Source organism: Dendroctonus ponderosae, unplaced genomic scaffold (genome assembly GCF_020466585.1).
Source record: "Dendroctonus ponderosae isolate FM_Combo_2020 unplaced genomic scaffold, Dpon_F_20191213v2 Dpon_F_20191213_5, whole genome shotgun sequence".
Taxonomy (NCBI): Eukaryota; Metazoa; Arthropoda; class Insecta; order Coleoptera; family Curculionidae; genus Dendroctonus; species Dendroctonus ponderosae.
The window spans coordinates 7,847,399-7,861,844 of record NW_026018715.1 but is presented as its reverse complement, the minus strand read 5'-3'; the positions used below and the strand labels follow the sequence as shown (position 1 = coordinate 7,861,844).

Here is a 14,446-nt window from a genome sequence, read left to right as displayed (position 1 = left end):
GTGATTAAAAATTGACGTAATTCCTTTTCAGGAGTCAATGGAACTCACTTGGAGAGTACCAGAAAATATTGAGATATTATTTTGAGAAAAGAAAGTGTTTTTACGAACATTTCTAGAAGATATTAACAGTTGAAAATCCAATTTAACCTTTGTTTTTAAGTATTATTTTCAAATGGTCCAATGTTTGATCGGAGACCTATTGGAATGCTCACGGCAAATTACGATCTTTACTAGAAATTGTTAAAATAGACCAAGTGACTATAAAGCGAGTGGTAAAAGGGAATCAAGGTGACCAATCAATTAAAAAACATGTTAGTAGCCAGCCCATTGGCTTCATAACCAATTGTCATTCATTTCAGGTGAAAAAAATCAAACCCTTAAATATCTAAGTGTCGATGTACTTGAAAGTGCGCTAAAACTGGGAACGAGCAGATTTCAATATCCGACAAAAATCTATTGAATATAGACATAAGCATGGGTTTTATCGAGTGTCCGCCCACATAATTTGCCGCCACTGCTTATGAAGGCCGCGTGAAACCCATCCCTTGTTGGGTTCGTTGGTCGTGGTCCTAAGTGGAACCATAAAAACCGTCATGCCCTTGGCCTAAATCTAATCAAACACGTCTGGGGTACTTTATAGGCGAGAAAAAACCCGTTTTTTTCACTTGGGTCACCATTGAGCGTTGGAAGGCGCGCCCGATCCGATGTGTGTCTCATTCAATTCCCGTTTCATGCCCCGCATGTCTGAGTGGGAAAAGCGCAAAATTAACAATATTTTTTTTGTAGTTAATGCTCCCGATCAAATGCGACATCGTTGCCACGATGCGTTCCAGGTCCCTGACCTCGTTCCCTTCCGCGTTGCACCCTGCCCCGCCGCTGCACTTCCCCAGACGGGGTGGCCGTTGAGCCGCCCTGTCTGGATCGCTCACCCCATCCAGCGAAGGGTGCCGCCCTTTTTGGGGCTAACTGCACAAAAGCGTCTGCAGGGGTGAGCCTGGATCGGGGAGTCGGCTTTCGACCTTGATCGTCCTGCTGAAGGACAATGATCCAGAGGAGAACCAACCAAATAACCATTCATTTTTGGGGGGAAACCCTAAATAAATATTGGACGATTTTAGCCGAATTGCTGCTAACAACCCATTCTTTTTCACTTATTTAAAATGTGAAATTGGCCATAGCATGACATGTTGGTAGACACATGGTAATTCAAAATTGGCGCCACTTGAAACGGATGAAAAAATTCACAACGGCAACCATGCATAGGCCGATATTTGTCGCAAAACATCATGTCAGCGTGACAGCATATTTGTGGTTAGGTTTTCAATTGTGGTCTTCACAGATTTCAAAAGTATGAATACATTGAAAAGGCATAAAGACACCGTTTCGTTGGACGACGGTCAAATCTTCGAGATAAAAGATACACGCTGTGCTGTTTACTAGAACCCAATTGATTCTGAGGAAGGAAAAGTTGTTGTTGAAAGTGAAATAGTCGCAACTGGACAGCTGAGGGCTGAATCCATGTTCAGCAGTTATAAGGTGAAGATGAGCACTCTGTGCGGTCTCAAAATCAACAAAATTGTTGAAAATGGTTTAGGATTTAGGACGATCAAGACAACAGTGACTTTTGAGCATGCAATAAAGCCACACGAATTTTGAAAACGATACTGAGAAAAAATAATTTAAAGTTTTTCTAATACAACAAAGACAAAAATGTCCTGTGATTTTTTGATAATTTATCATGACTAAAAACAGGACACATTCGATTGCGACCCCATCCAAAAGTAACACCAGCGCATAGTATTCCGTGCACTCGGTTCTATTATGGTTTACCCTTGAAGATTGTTGTTCTGACCTTCTGGTCCGTCCCGTCTTTAGCCGAGAACTTCTCAAGTGAACGTTTCATTTATTGCCCTGTTTGTTTTGTTGCATGGTTAAGCTTCAGCGATAGTCCCGCCAACGGCATGGCAGATAATAGACAAAATAACTTGAGAAACATTTTGCCTGCTCTAAATTAATTAAGACGAAAAAAAAGTTTTTTTATGCTCGAGTTATGCGATCAATCACTGTGTTAATTCGCGCGTTTGCCTCCCTGCAAGGAATGCCAGCCCCTCTTTTTTGCGTCGAATGACAGTTGAATAAATCAAACTGCTCATAATAATCTCAACCCCCTTTTATCGTTGTCTGGAGCCTTTTATTAAGAAATAAGGGGTGCCACGAATAAGACACGAAAACGGTGTCGGTCGCACGTGCGGTTTGAGGAAATTGGATTTTCCGATGGTCTCAAATAAAATACTAATCTAGGGAGTTTTTTTCCATTGGTAGACCTGGATGGAATGCAAATAAACCGGCATTTCTCACTGAGATTGTAACTTTTTCCCATTACTGGCATGCAAAAGACCCAATCGAATATTAACGGGATTAGCACCACTTGCAATATTCTCCCCCGTCCAGACGTCTCCCGTTACGAGATCGGGAGACCGGGACCGGGAGAGGAAGCAATAATAATTGAAAGTGAAGTGTATTTGTAAATAGGTGAGTCGGTAGAGTTCAGTGGCATCAGGGTTATTGTAAGGGTATGGAGACGTTATTGGAGGGGGAGCCAGACGGCTTGGAGGAGGGGGGCTTATCAGGATGCTGCGTTGTTGTCAGACATAAGTCTTTTTCAGTATTCGTTAGGTAAATGCCGTCTGCCCTGCAGGGCATTCTCCGAAAAAAAAACTGCTTTAAAAATTAGGGCGATGCTAAATCTTGCTGGAGATGGAATATTGCTTTAACTTATACCGGGTAAAATTATTTTGCTTCTCTCCACGCAACAACCGGTGGGACCTCATGGTGGTACTTCGCGACATTTCAAATGGTTTTCCAATCAGTCTCTTTAGCAAACTCTTTGCAGAATTGCTTCAAACCACTTGTAATCATTGCGGTCGCCCTTTATGTTGTTCTCCTGAACTTTCGATCGCGCCTTTTATGGGTTGAAGCAGCATTCTAACGCCCTCAAAAATGAAACAGCGATTTGAACAATGAAGAGTTTTTTTATACATAATGAATGTAGAGCCTCTCTTTGAGTTGCATCAGGGTAAAGATTCGAAATCTTTACCCTGAAAATAATGGGAAATATGTCAACTGATCAAGTCAATTGGGGATTTGTCTCTTTTAATTCATCCGAATTTTTCAAGGCAGAAAGAAGAAGAAAATTACAATTTATTTGTGTCTCAAATGTAATTTTTTCCAAGTGAGGTTTGTCAAAACCGAAAAAATAATTGTGTATTTGCAAATTTGACTTTTTTCTTGTGGTTATTTATTGAACCGTAATTTTCATTAACTGTAGACCAACTGATATTATTGTCAGTCACTTAACTAATCGCGACGCTGCTCGTGCCTTTAACTCGCAAATGAGCCCGGTAAGTAATGCCATTATTAGCAAAAGGAAGTACGAAACTGCGCAAGTGAAGACAGGCAGAAAGAGTCAAGGTTGCCCTTTAAACAGGGCGATTTATAAATAAGGCCGTCGGCCATTAAACAAAGAAGAGCCATCAAGGTCCAGACGAGGCCGTTCTGCCACGGACGACAATTTCAGAAAGTCGACTTTTTGTTTTGCTCGATTTTTTGCACATTGTTCTGATGTTTATTTTCGGATTTGGTGTAAATTGAGTGACTATCTGGAGTAGCTACATATAAATAGATAATTAATGTGTCTTTATCGACTTAACGCTTTCATCCGATTTAATGCTTAGTTAGTCTCTTGAGGTAAATTTGTAGTTCCTCTGAGATGTTTAGTGAATAAGTTTCAAAGATACTTGGAAAAATAAAAATCAGTGAAAGTGAAAACAGGATTTATTTAGGGCTTAATGCCGACAAGAACTGATAAGCTCTGGTCTTTTCCAGGACAAAAAGTCGCAAATATTCTAATTTAATAAAGTCGATTTCACACCTAGTTGTTTGAACCAAAGAGAATTTGCGGCTTTTTTAACTAAACAAAACGGAATTTTTTTACGTACAAAACTAGAGCTTTAGAACTGAATCTCGACATTTTTTATTGTTTCAATGGAGCAAGCAAATGGCTGGAATTGCTCCCCTTTTTGTGACGAAATGGGAACGGGGACGGGGTGACCCGAAAATACACCCACGTCGAAATTCGGGCTCGTTCAAGGTTCGGATTTACAGAGGCTGTTCACCCCAAAAACCGAAATCGCCATTGACATACTAGGGGAAAGAAGACGATACAAATGTTGGTTCAGAAAGCGACTTACTGAGGGAAGGAAAAACGCACAATTGTGCAATCAATTATTTATATTCTATATTTGGAAATTACTTTCTTTCATAAATCCCTTGATCAACCCAAGTTATAATCGAGTTTTAAGTTACTGTTCCAACTCCTTTCGCTTAAGAAAATTTAATTTTTAGAAATGGAAAATGCATTTTTCAAGCCGTTTGAACAATTGAAAAATAGGCAATGAAGTTTCAAAAACAGTGTTACATTGTGTTCTATAACACGTTCTTTGACGGCCAATTAATTTTGCAACCCATCAGTTTCCCTATTTTTCAAACCAGCAAAAGTGAAATAAATGTTAAAGATGTTGCTTCAAAAATAAATGCTTTTTTCAACTTCAAAATAATGCATTCTTTACAATCGTTGCTATGTTTTCACCCGAAAGTCATCCGGTTTGAGGAACGAAAAAAAAGAAGAAAATCACCACAGTGCATCTGAAAATTCACCAGAACAACTAGAACCTCCATAAAAAAAAGGAAAATCGAACTCTTATTGCTATGATATATTGTGTTTCCCACTTTATTCCTTCGAATTAAAACGAACAAAATTTCCCCACTAACAAGGAATAATCGGTTTGCCCCGGAGAAACTCGCCACACACTCAAAGTAAATTCAAGGGTGACTCAACGGGAAATTTTCCCTGTCGTAGGGAAAAATTGCCGAGACAGGGTTTCCCTTGTTGGGAGGGATTGAAAGAAAGCCCGCACGTTCAAGATTGGAAGGGTGCGGTTTGTACAACTGGCCGAATATATCGGATAAGCTGCGATGGAAATGTCGAGAAAAGTTAAATCTTGAAAGCGCCATCAAATAAGGCACCTTTAAGATGTTGACAGGCAGTGGTTTGTCTGAATCGTTAATAGAATTCAGGTCTTGTAATACCCGAAAGAATGGGCCTCCGTGTACGTCGCCGTCGTATCTTTCGAAAAAACAATGCCGTGTCACATCGTCATCCGATCTGCACACAAAAGCCTGAAAACATCGTCCCTAATTGGGAAAAATATCACGCATCAGCTGTCGAAATGATGCACTTTCGAGTTCAAGAACAGTTCAATGACTGTCTTGTACCTTTGCCTTTGCCTTCGCTTTTGCAACGTTCGCAAAAAGCCAACGTCCTCCTGAGCTGAGACCCCAACCTCCAGCTTGGAGACAGCAGACAAACTTGCAGTTTAGAAGTATGGAAGTTACACGGACCGACTTCACAACAGAGCGGGCGGGCCACAATTTCTTGAGTAAGAAAAGTGAAAAAATAATATGGACATACAGAAATTAGCACAGTGTCTTAACATTTCAAACCGATGAATGTAGTTTAGAACAACTAATTTATCGTTCTCTCATCAGTGATCCGAAAACACTGTTGATCAGTTTTCTTTTACAATTATTTTTGTTGACAAAAATGAATTTGACTTAACAAACATTTGTTCCGATTTCTCCGATTTAATTGACGGCCTTTACTGTTAATGTTAATGTCCCTTCGGCATATGACCGTCTAAAATTAGAGCCACAAATAAGGGGGTTCATTACGAGCTAATTTCGGTTTAATCTATTTATAAACTTCGTTAGACTTCAGCGTATTTCTGGAAGATTGTCCCTCGGCGAAGCTATTCAGCTTCATCTATAAAATCTGGGAATTTGTGGGCGAAAAAACGACTAGAAATCTTGGAAACAAGACGCAATTATTGCCACCCTTTAAGACGCGTGTCGGGGTGAATGCGTGCCATCAACCTTGGCCCTTTTGGATCCAGCGCTCTCAGCTACGGCAGCCCGGACGCTGCTCAGCTACGGCTAAAGCTCCGAATGCTGACTGTGCGCCGTTCAAGGCCAACTTCGTCGAAATACGAGCCATAGACAAATAATGCGCACTTAACTTTTTGGACAGATGGAGGATTAAGTGGAGCGAAATAATTAGCTAATAGCTATAAAATTTCTATTGGAATTGGAGATAACAAATTAATTAAGCAAATGTTTTTAATAATGGCGCCTTTCATGTGATTACGATTTTTGTGCGAATTTTTTAAATTGATTTGCATACTGCGCGAACGTAGAAATGTCTGAGCAATTATATAATTCCATGTATTTCAATGAGTACCTGCACTCATTAGATCAATTCATTTTTTTCCTTCAAAAATCTCCTCCCATTCACAAATAAATCAAAAATTTGCAACTCAATTGGTTGATAAATAGTTAGAGTTTCAATACACAGAACTGTTCGTAACCACTTCATAACCTCACTTCACAACATTATATTTTAATAGTTTAAATAATGTTTGTATCTTGTGTTCCAATGTTATGTTAAAGAAAAGTTTGCTGGTGAAAAAGGTGGTAAAGCGGTAGCTGTAAAGTCCTTCAAATTAATATACGTTTTATTCACAAGTCTTCCATACCTGCTGCTAGCTCTTGTGCGTGTCAAATTTTAAACGGTTTTAATCATTGCTTATGAGTTCTGCCTTCAGAATTATTTCAGCTCAGAAGTGCATTTTTGGCCACTTCTTCTTTTGTCTGCACCTTAACTTTCTGAGAAGAATTTTTTTTCTTCTGATAAAAGAACACCGTGGATTTCGCGCGTTTTTCGTATGGAAGATGGGAAATATAACTTTTGTTAGGCAAGAAAGAATTCATGCATATTCGACATTGCTATATACATTTTAATTTTTGAAGAACATCACAAAAAAACTAACCTCAACTATACCGTAACGCTGACATGTTTACCTGCCGCCTGGTTGCATAAAACTTATCTAAGCCTTCGCACGTTCGCTATGTTGTAGATTGCAGATCTAGTCACCCCTATATGTAAACAGCAAAATAAAATCAGTTAAAAATGTATCCGAAATATTTTCTAATAGACTCCAACTTGATAGGTATGTTCAAGGGGGTTTAGGTTATGTAAATACCTACTATTGCCGGGTAAATCCACAAAATACACTCCTACAAATTCCGTTAAGAGATGGAAAGATAAATTAAAGATAAGTGAGGTGTAAATGCGTTGTCACGTCCAATGGAAATATTTAGCTTTCTGCGAATCCAATCAACCTGTTTAGTATCACGCCTACTTCAATCGAGTTAAAAAAATGTCCTAAATCAATAATAATCTTCAGTGTTATTGTCTTGAAAGTTTAATTTATTATGCGTGGATTGAAACTGAATTCGCAATTTCACTATATTTCAAAAATCATCATCAAAATTATTTCCATGTACCTAAACGCATTAGGTTTTTAGAGTTTCTCATTAAAAATTACAATTTACTTAAAAAACGACCCTTAATTTTCATGCGCATATGCTTCCTAGATATCTAGAGAGGGTAGAATTTAAAATGCAAATTATACAAAATCTTTAAGATACTTTAAATAAGAAAGTGAAAAATAGAGAACACAATGTGTCTAGTGACGGGCATTTTACTTTGACGAATTTCCCACGAAACACGTTATGAAGTGGGAGAAAAAACACGCTCTACAGTCTACGAAGAAGCAATAAAAGCAAAAATAACCACAAGTAAATAAAGCTTTGCGGTTACTTCTACGATTTGAACATCCCACACATATGATTCCGACAAAGGGTGAGAGGAACCAGCATAAAAGAATGAACTAAATGTGGGTTAACAAGGTCTAAAGCCAATAGTCACGAAGTCGTTTGTCTAGAATGGAACAAATTGCTCAATTCCGACTAGAAAAGTTTCAAGTGTACGTGCATTATTTATCACATAAGCCCTTTAAAAACACTTTGGCGTATTGGTAATAAACCGATCTAAGCACGTAAATAAATTTCAAAGTGCAAACAAAAATTAATAATCAACCAGAAAATAAAACAACTTTGCCGTCCATTTTCACCTCTACGATTAATCAGCCCAAATATGTTTTGAATTCCCTGATAAGAACGATAAACTGTGGCCTTGCCCGTCTACAAGCGAGTTGTCAGGGTCAGGATTGCGATTCAACATTCGATTTCCAAACAATATTTCCACGCTAATCTAAAACGAAATATTTTTTTTTACTTATGAAAACAAAATCGATTTGATGTCCCGCCCATCTAAAGCCTACTGGAGAGGCCAAACATTCAAACTAGAATGGATTAATAACTACAGTACCATTGGAGGTTGTTTTAACTGGAGAGTTAATTTGAAGTTATTAAGTTAGGATTTACTTATAGGTAGTAGAAAACTACTAGCGTTTAACATGCTCGTGTCTACTTCAATTTAAAATGGTTCGAATTTTATTCACGGAAAACACACGCAAAACACCGTATGGTAACCACATTGCATTTTTGTTTTGCGATCAAAACACGTTCAATGACAAATCTAAAAATATTTCCTATCTTATCATGTAGGACCCGGGCGGTATTTCGTATTGGTGAATGACTCTCAACAGCCTCGACTCAATCAGTGAGTTTTTTTTTTAACTCACTGAAACAACATATAACATTTAAGTCGCTCAAGTGGATTCTAGATCAAAAACGCTCAACAACAAATCACGTAGGAGCTGGAAATTTTTATGGATAAACAAGTACATTTCGAAACGAGTTAAGTCTTCCAAATAAGAATAAACTCTGAAGCCAAATACATTAGTAATGCAAGTATAAGATGCATCCAGATACATGATTTCAAATAAGAAAGCACAAATTTTACAAGAAAATTCGAAACCTTAAAGCGACGAATTTGCCTCAAGGCGCTTTATAAGTCTACATGGGTCTTGATGTGTGTGGTCATAATACAGGCCAGAGTGGACCATAATTTTTCGAAAGAAAGTTCCTATTTTTGAATATTTAACTATCTAAAAGCGAGTAAGTAATCTTAAAAAAAATTGTTTTTCTTTAATGTTAGAGCCAACATGCAGGGCTTTAATTTCGAAACGGACTGCCATCAATATAATTTTATTTTGAAGAATTAAACCAAATACAAAAAATACGTCGACTTAGATTAGAAGTAAAATCGGATGGTCAGTTCAGGATTTGGAGAAAAAATCTGTCGTATTAAGACAGAAATATTAAGCGACTAAATATCTGGTAACTTAATGATTTTTATTTATTTAATGAATTGTTGAAAATGTCTACCGTTACTCGCTAAGCAGTAGCAAAGTCCGTCTTGAATATCTTGGCTAACATTGATCAAAATTTGAGGTAAATTTGATGCAGATTTTATTCATCAAGCAGCATAATCCCATTTTCATTCATTTGATTTTCAAAAAATTATGTGAAGTGGTTCAACCACGTTTTATAAAAGATGCATTTTGTTTCATATAATTGCAGCCCAAAGTTAACTGTGCGAAAATTGAGTAATTTCTTCTCTAGATTGATGTAGGTTTTCATTGTTCCAATATCTGCAGTGGCATTTGTTAACAATCCCATTTAAAAAAAATTCGATTGATCGGTGAAGAAGAAATTGGTTAATTAATAATTATAATAACATAGTTTAATTAATAAGCAGGAGAAATTCGTCTGCATTCTTATCATATTCGATTTTTTAGAATATGATTCCTCCCGAGGTTGGGATAGGAGGGGATGTTGTAAACAACTGCTTTGAAATGACCCCAAGGAAAAAGGTCCGGAGGGGTCAGATCTGGAGACCTTACTGGCCTCTCTTATCAAAGTTGACATATTTTTCATATTTTGTTGAACTCCTCAAATGTAACTGATATTTAAGGTACATATTTCGTTTCGAAATAGAAGCCTTGTACAATAAAAGACACGTAAAGTGCCCAGGGAACAGTAAATAATAACTTTTTGAACTCATACTTAGAGTATAAGTTGGTTTACAAATCGTCTAAAGACAATCAGCTTTCTCAGAAAGAAGCGAAGTCACATTAAGCTAGAAGAAAACCAATAGCAGATGATTCCGAACCTTATGAAACACGCCAATATAGATTCAAAGTCCAATTGAAACCACACCAGAAATCTGCCCTTGGTTCTCATTTCAATAAGTCATACTTTATCAGCCTCATATCATCTATGGCGTAAAAGTTCGCGTGTGACATTGATGATAATTTCGGCATCGCGACAATGAAAAAATCTAGTAAATTCAGACAAAACACCAAAACGCACGAAAAACACATCCACACCATACTCCAGCGAAGCGAAGGTTGAGTACTGATGTAATGAGAGCCAAATCGAATACGGAAACTAAGGTGAGTTTGGTTATCTCTTCATTGTATTGTGCTGAATTTCGAGGTCCCATCTGGGCAAAATCGCGCTTATTATAATACATTGTTCCTAGAGGTCGGATACTATATGATAACGATTTCGATCAATGTTAAACATTAATGCTGAAATGTACGTACAGTTTGGAAGTAACAAGGTCGGACGGCTTGTTTCCGTATTTCGTCATTTGAAATGTATAGTAGTGCCAAATGTAATTTTACACAGTCTTCACTTCCAGCTGGATAAGCATGTAGAATGTCTTCTGCGTGGTAAGTTTTCAGTTGACGCAGTTTCGATTTGTTGGGTTTCGGACATATGCGGAAGCCAAAAAACATGTGAATCGGACGTTTGCAAAAAATCTTTAAAAGGAAGAAACGTGTAAGAATCTAATAGTAAACTAAACATTGCAAATCTTGCTACTCAGATGTGGTCGGATGTGAGCAGATGATTGCTGAAGTTTTACTTAAGGCTGAACGTATAAGAAACGATTAAGACCATCTGGAATTTGATAGGAACAAGCACTAACACTAGGTGTGGATGAGACTATTGAAAAGTTTGAACTAGGACCACAAGCCAAATGCGTCAACATTGATTGAATTTCGGAGCACCCAAATTACACTTCAACCAGTCTCAACTCATACCGGGAATGAAATAGTTTTGAAGTGATCTTCACTTCAAAGGTTCAGGTCCAATTCAGTTGACCCCAAGCTTAAGCTTCTGATGTACAACCGGTTTTGCGCAGGTTTTCCTTGATCAGGAACTTTGCAAGAAACTGGATCAATTGCGTGAATCTCAATTGTTCTGTCATCTTTTTCTCAGTCAGAAACTTCTTGATAAGTTCGAGCTGATATGAAAATAATAAAAACTGATGTTGTGAAGTGGGGTTATGGGGGAAAATTAGCGTTGCTCAATATAAACTCGATTGAAAGCAACTTTTTGTAGAATTCTGCTCCACTTATGCCCAGTTTCTGAAACGATCTTTATAGTTCCAATAGCCTAATCGGATCTACAAGTCGGAAAAATGGGTTTCTGAAACGTTCCATAAGAGCTAGCGGTTCGTTACATTGAAGAACCGATAAACGGTCGCTCACGGACCTTTATAGGTTCTATAAGTTGTAGGCGCAGCGCACGCAAGCGTATTTGCCATTAGTGTCAAAAGTCATACGAAATCAGCTGCGAGCAGAGAACATTTTTGGGAGTAAAATTTGAGTGTGAAAGGGAAGCAAAGTTTTTGAATATAATGGAAGATTCGACTTCGGACTCATCTGACGAGGAAGTTTTCGATGTTCTGAATAGTGAAATAATTCGCCATTTTCGAGCACGAAATGATCATTTTGAGAAATACGGCAAGATGAATTCCGAGATCGTTTTCGTTTAACCAAAAACGTTGTCCACTACCTAGAAGAGCTACTTCAGGAACAAATTCAGCGAGTTATACAGATAAACCACAGTATATCTGTTTGCCAACAACTGCTAATTACTCTAGGTCTAAGGTTTTATGCAACAGGAAGAGTGTACAAAATACAATTGCATAGTTTGTATTTATTTGATTTTTTTTTTGGAGCCCAACACTTATAGCTTGTAATATTAAATAGGCACCAGATCTCGGAAGTAAAATAAACCGGACAATTTTTTTTTGTAACACAAGTCACCTTAACCATTCTTTACAGATTCTTCTTCTTCGTTATATGGCTTTACCCACAGAATACCAAGCTTTGCCTACTTTATAGACTCGATAGTTATGGATCCACTAGCTTCGGCGTTTAGACACGTTGAGAAACCCACCATAAGTTATAGAACCTACAACTGTAGCGGACCGATAGTTATCGAACCAATAAGGGAATCTACCAGAAACCGGGCATTATACAGACGAACTTATAGTCCCTTTTGTGAAATGAGCTGTTTTTCATATAATATTTTCCTGTTAGTTGATATCTTTGTTGATTTTAGCATAAAATATAACGTTAATTAGAAAAACGTTATTTGCAAGTACGACCAAATACAATGTTGCCCAATTTATGAGTAAGTTTTTTGCGAGTATTTGAGATTTTGACTTTCCCTTTCTCTTTAAAAGCGCTAGACAACATTCGCAGGAAAGACGCCAATTTTGAATCAGCGTCTATAACAAAAAACGTCCAAATATCATCAACACGCTTCTCGCCTCGCACTGTTGGTGAAAATCTTATTACTTAAAACCTAAAAATATCAATCCACAATGAAACATTTGGGAACCCAGTCTATTGAGCTGACGTACTTAAACAAATAGCCAGTGTATTTTGGCAAGGTTGCGACCCAGACCTTGATTAGGTGTTATTTTGGTCGATGGCCAGATCGATCTTGAAACTTTTCTCAAACCATTTTATAGATTATTTGGAAATTAGTTTTGAACCTTTAAGAGTGCAATTGCAATTGCAATTGCACTAGAAATATTTGCGTTCCTCCTAATCAATAGACCAAGATCCTCAGCTCCAAGCGCTAATTGGTATAGTAGTAGTTACGGGGTGAAATCTACTGTACCTAGGTCTGGTATGGAGCTGGTCGGCTCCTCAAGTTTGGCATCGAGGAGTTTGATCCTGGGAGGCGGAGGAGGCGGCGGAGGTCGCATTGTGGTGGTGGTAGTAGGCGACGAGGTGGAAGACGAAACGATCCCGCCCGAAGGCACCCGGAAGTCCTTCGACTCACTCTTGAAGACGATGGTGGAGGTTTGCATGGTGTGATTAGCTGGTTGTATTTGTTGCGCGGAACTAATACTGAGTGGACTTACTCGTCACCTTAAGTGTTAGGCAGATGGTGACTTGCTAGGACTACGATATTGCACGACTTGATTGCTCCAGTTTTGGATAACTTGGTTCACTTGCTGAATGGCAGACAGTTTGGCGCCGTTTAAGTCCATTCAGTTACGGCACCTAAAGTAGCATTGTCATGGGCGAATGGGCGATTTTTCACGCTGGGCATCCCCGGCAGATTTTTCGAAAATGAAAGTAGCGCCACTGACCGACCGGCAACCACCGAGACCGCGAGCGACTCGCGAGTTAGTTTGACCGATCGCGGAGCGACGCGAAGAATGAAAGTGAAACCGTTCGGCCCTTCTGGCACGTCGTGGTCTTGAGGGCGCGCACGCGTGCTCCCGTTGCTGAGTTCCCGAGCGAAAGGGACGCTGAGGGCGAGCTGCTGAGGTAGCGGACGCGACGGACATTCGCTGACGCGTTTCGGTGCTATCCAGTCGCGGGCGCTCAGCGAAATGCGCGAGGCAAGCGAACGAGGGAGTGTTTGGCCTTGTCCTTGAACGGGTGCCTTGAACTCGACGACGTCGCTTGAATCGATTTTGATGATCGTCGGGATGCGTAGGGGTGCGTGCGGCTGCAACATGCGACGCCTCTGCTCTACTGAATAACCACATTGTCTCCTCCCCTTAAGAACACCTCAGAATCTGTCTTCCGACAATTTCCCAAATCTAATGGAACTAGAGGGGAGTGACCATTAGTGCAGGAACGAATGCGCTCCCATGGACTACGAGGGGATCCAAGCTATTATTAAGTACTAGATGCGAAGTCGGCTGAATTCGGGCAAAATTGCTTGTTAGGGATGGCGAATGCAAGAGATACGGACATATTTTCTGATGAGCGCCTTGTTGCATTTCGTCTCATGAGGTTTAATAATTTGATTTATGTATAGTCTGTCCCAATACTTCCGACAGTGACGCAATAATTGTCGCTCTTCTGCTATTTGTTAAACTGTTACAATTCGCGAAATGATGAAAGAATATTACAGTTACTGATTTGATTTCTTGGCGAGTTTGGGCAGTTTCTGTAAATTTTTCTAAGTTATTATTTCAAATTAGGTTCCGATACATTTCCTATTTGTGTGTGTTTTTTTCCGGGAACCAAAAACGCCTAACCAAAATTGTGAGGATGAACAACGGTTCATTCTGCTGATATTTTCACTAGCATCGGTTACGGTTCATATGAGTTCTTTATTTTCTTCATAATTTGAAGTCACTCGCCAAATAGCTTGGGACAGACTATAAACGTCGGAAAACGTTGTTGCTCCAGCA

The 14,446-nt window shown here is 38.9% G+C and overlaps 1 protein-coding gene and 1 long non-coding RNA gene across 2 annotated transcripts in view; one reads left to right on the top strand and one right to left on the bottom strand.

The window, feature by feature from the left end:
• LOC109539587 (ecdysone-inducible protein E75) overlaps window positions 1-13,611 on the bottom strand; it is a 70,842-nt gene extending 57,231 nt beyond the window's left edge. Inside the window, exon 1 of the mRNA XM_019907423.2 lies at window positions 12,910-13,611. Within this exon, the coding sequence (XP_019762982.1) occupies window positions 12,910-13,102 (193 nt within the window). The 5' untranslated portion in view covers window positions 13,103-13,611. The remainder of the gene's footprint in view (window positions 1-12,909) is intronic.
• LOC109539589 lies at window positions 9,882-12,418 on the top strand. Its single transcript, XR_002172129.2, has 2 exons — window positions 9,882-10,661; window positions 12,063-12,418. It is a non-coding gene; the product is annotated as an uncharacterized LOC109539589 (long non-coding RNA).
• Window positions 13,612-14,446: the final 835 nt, after the last annotated feature.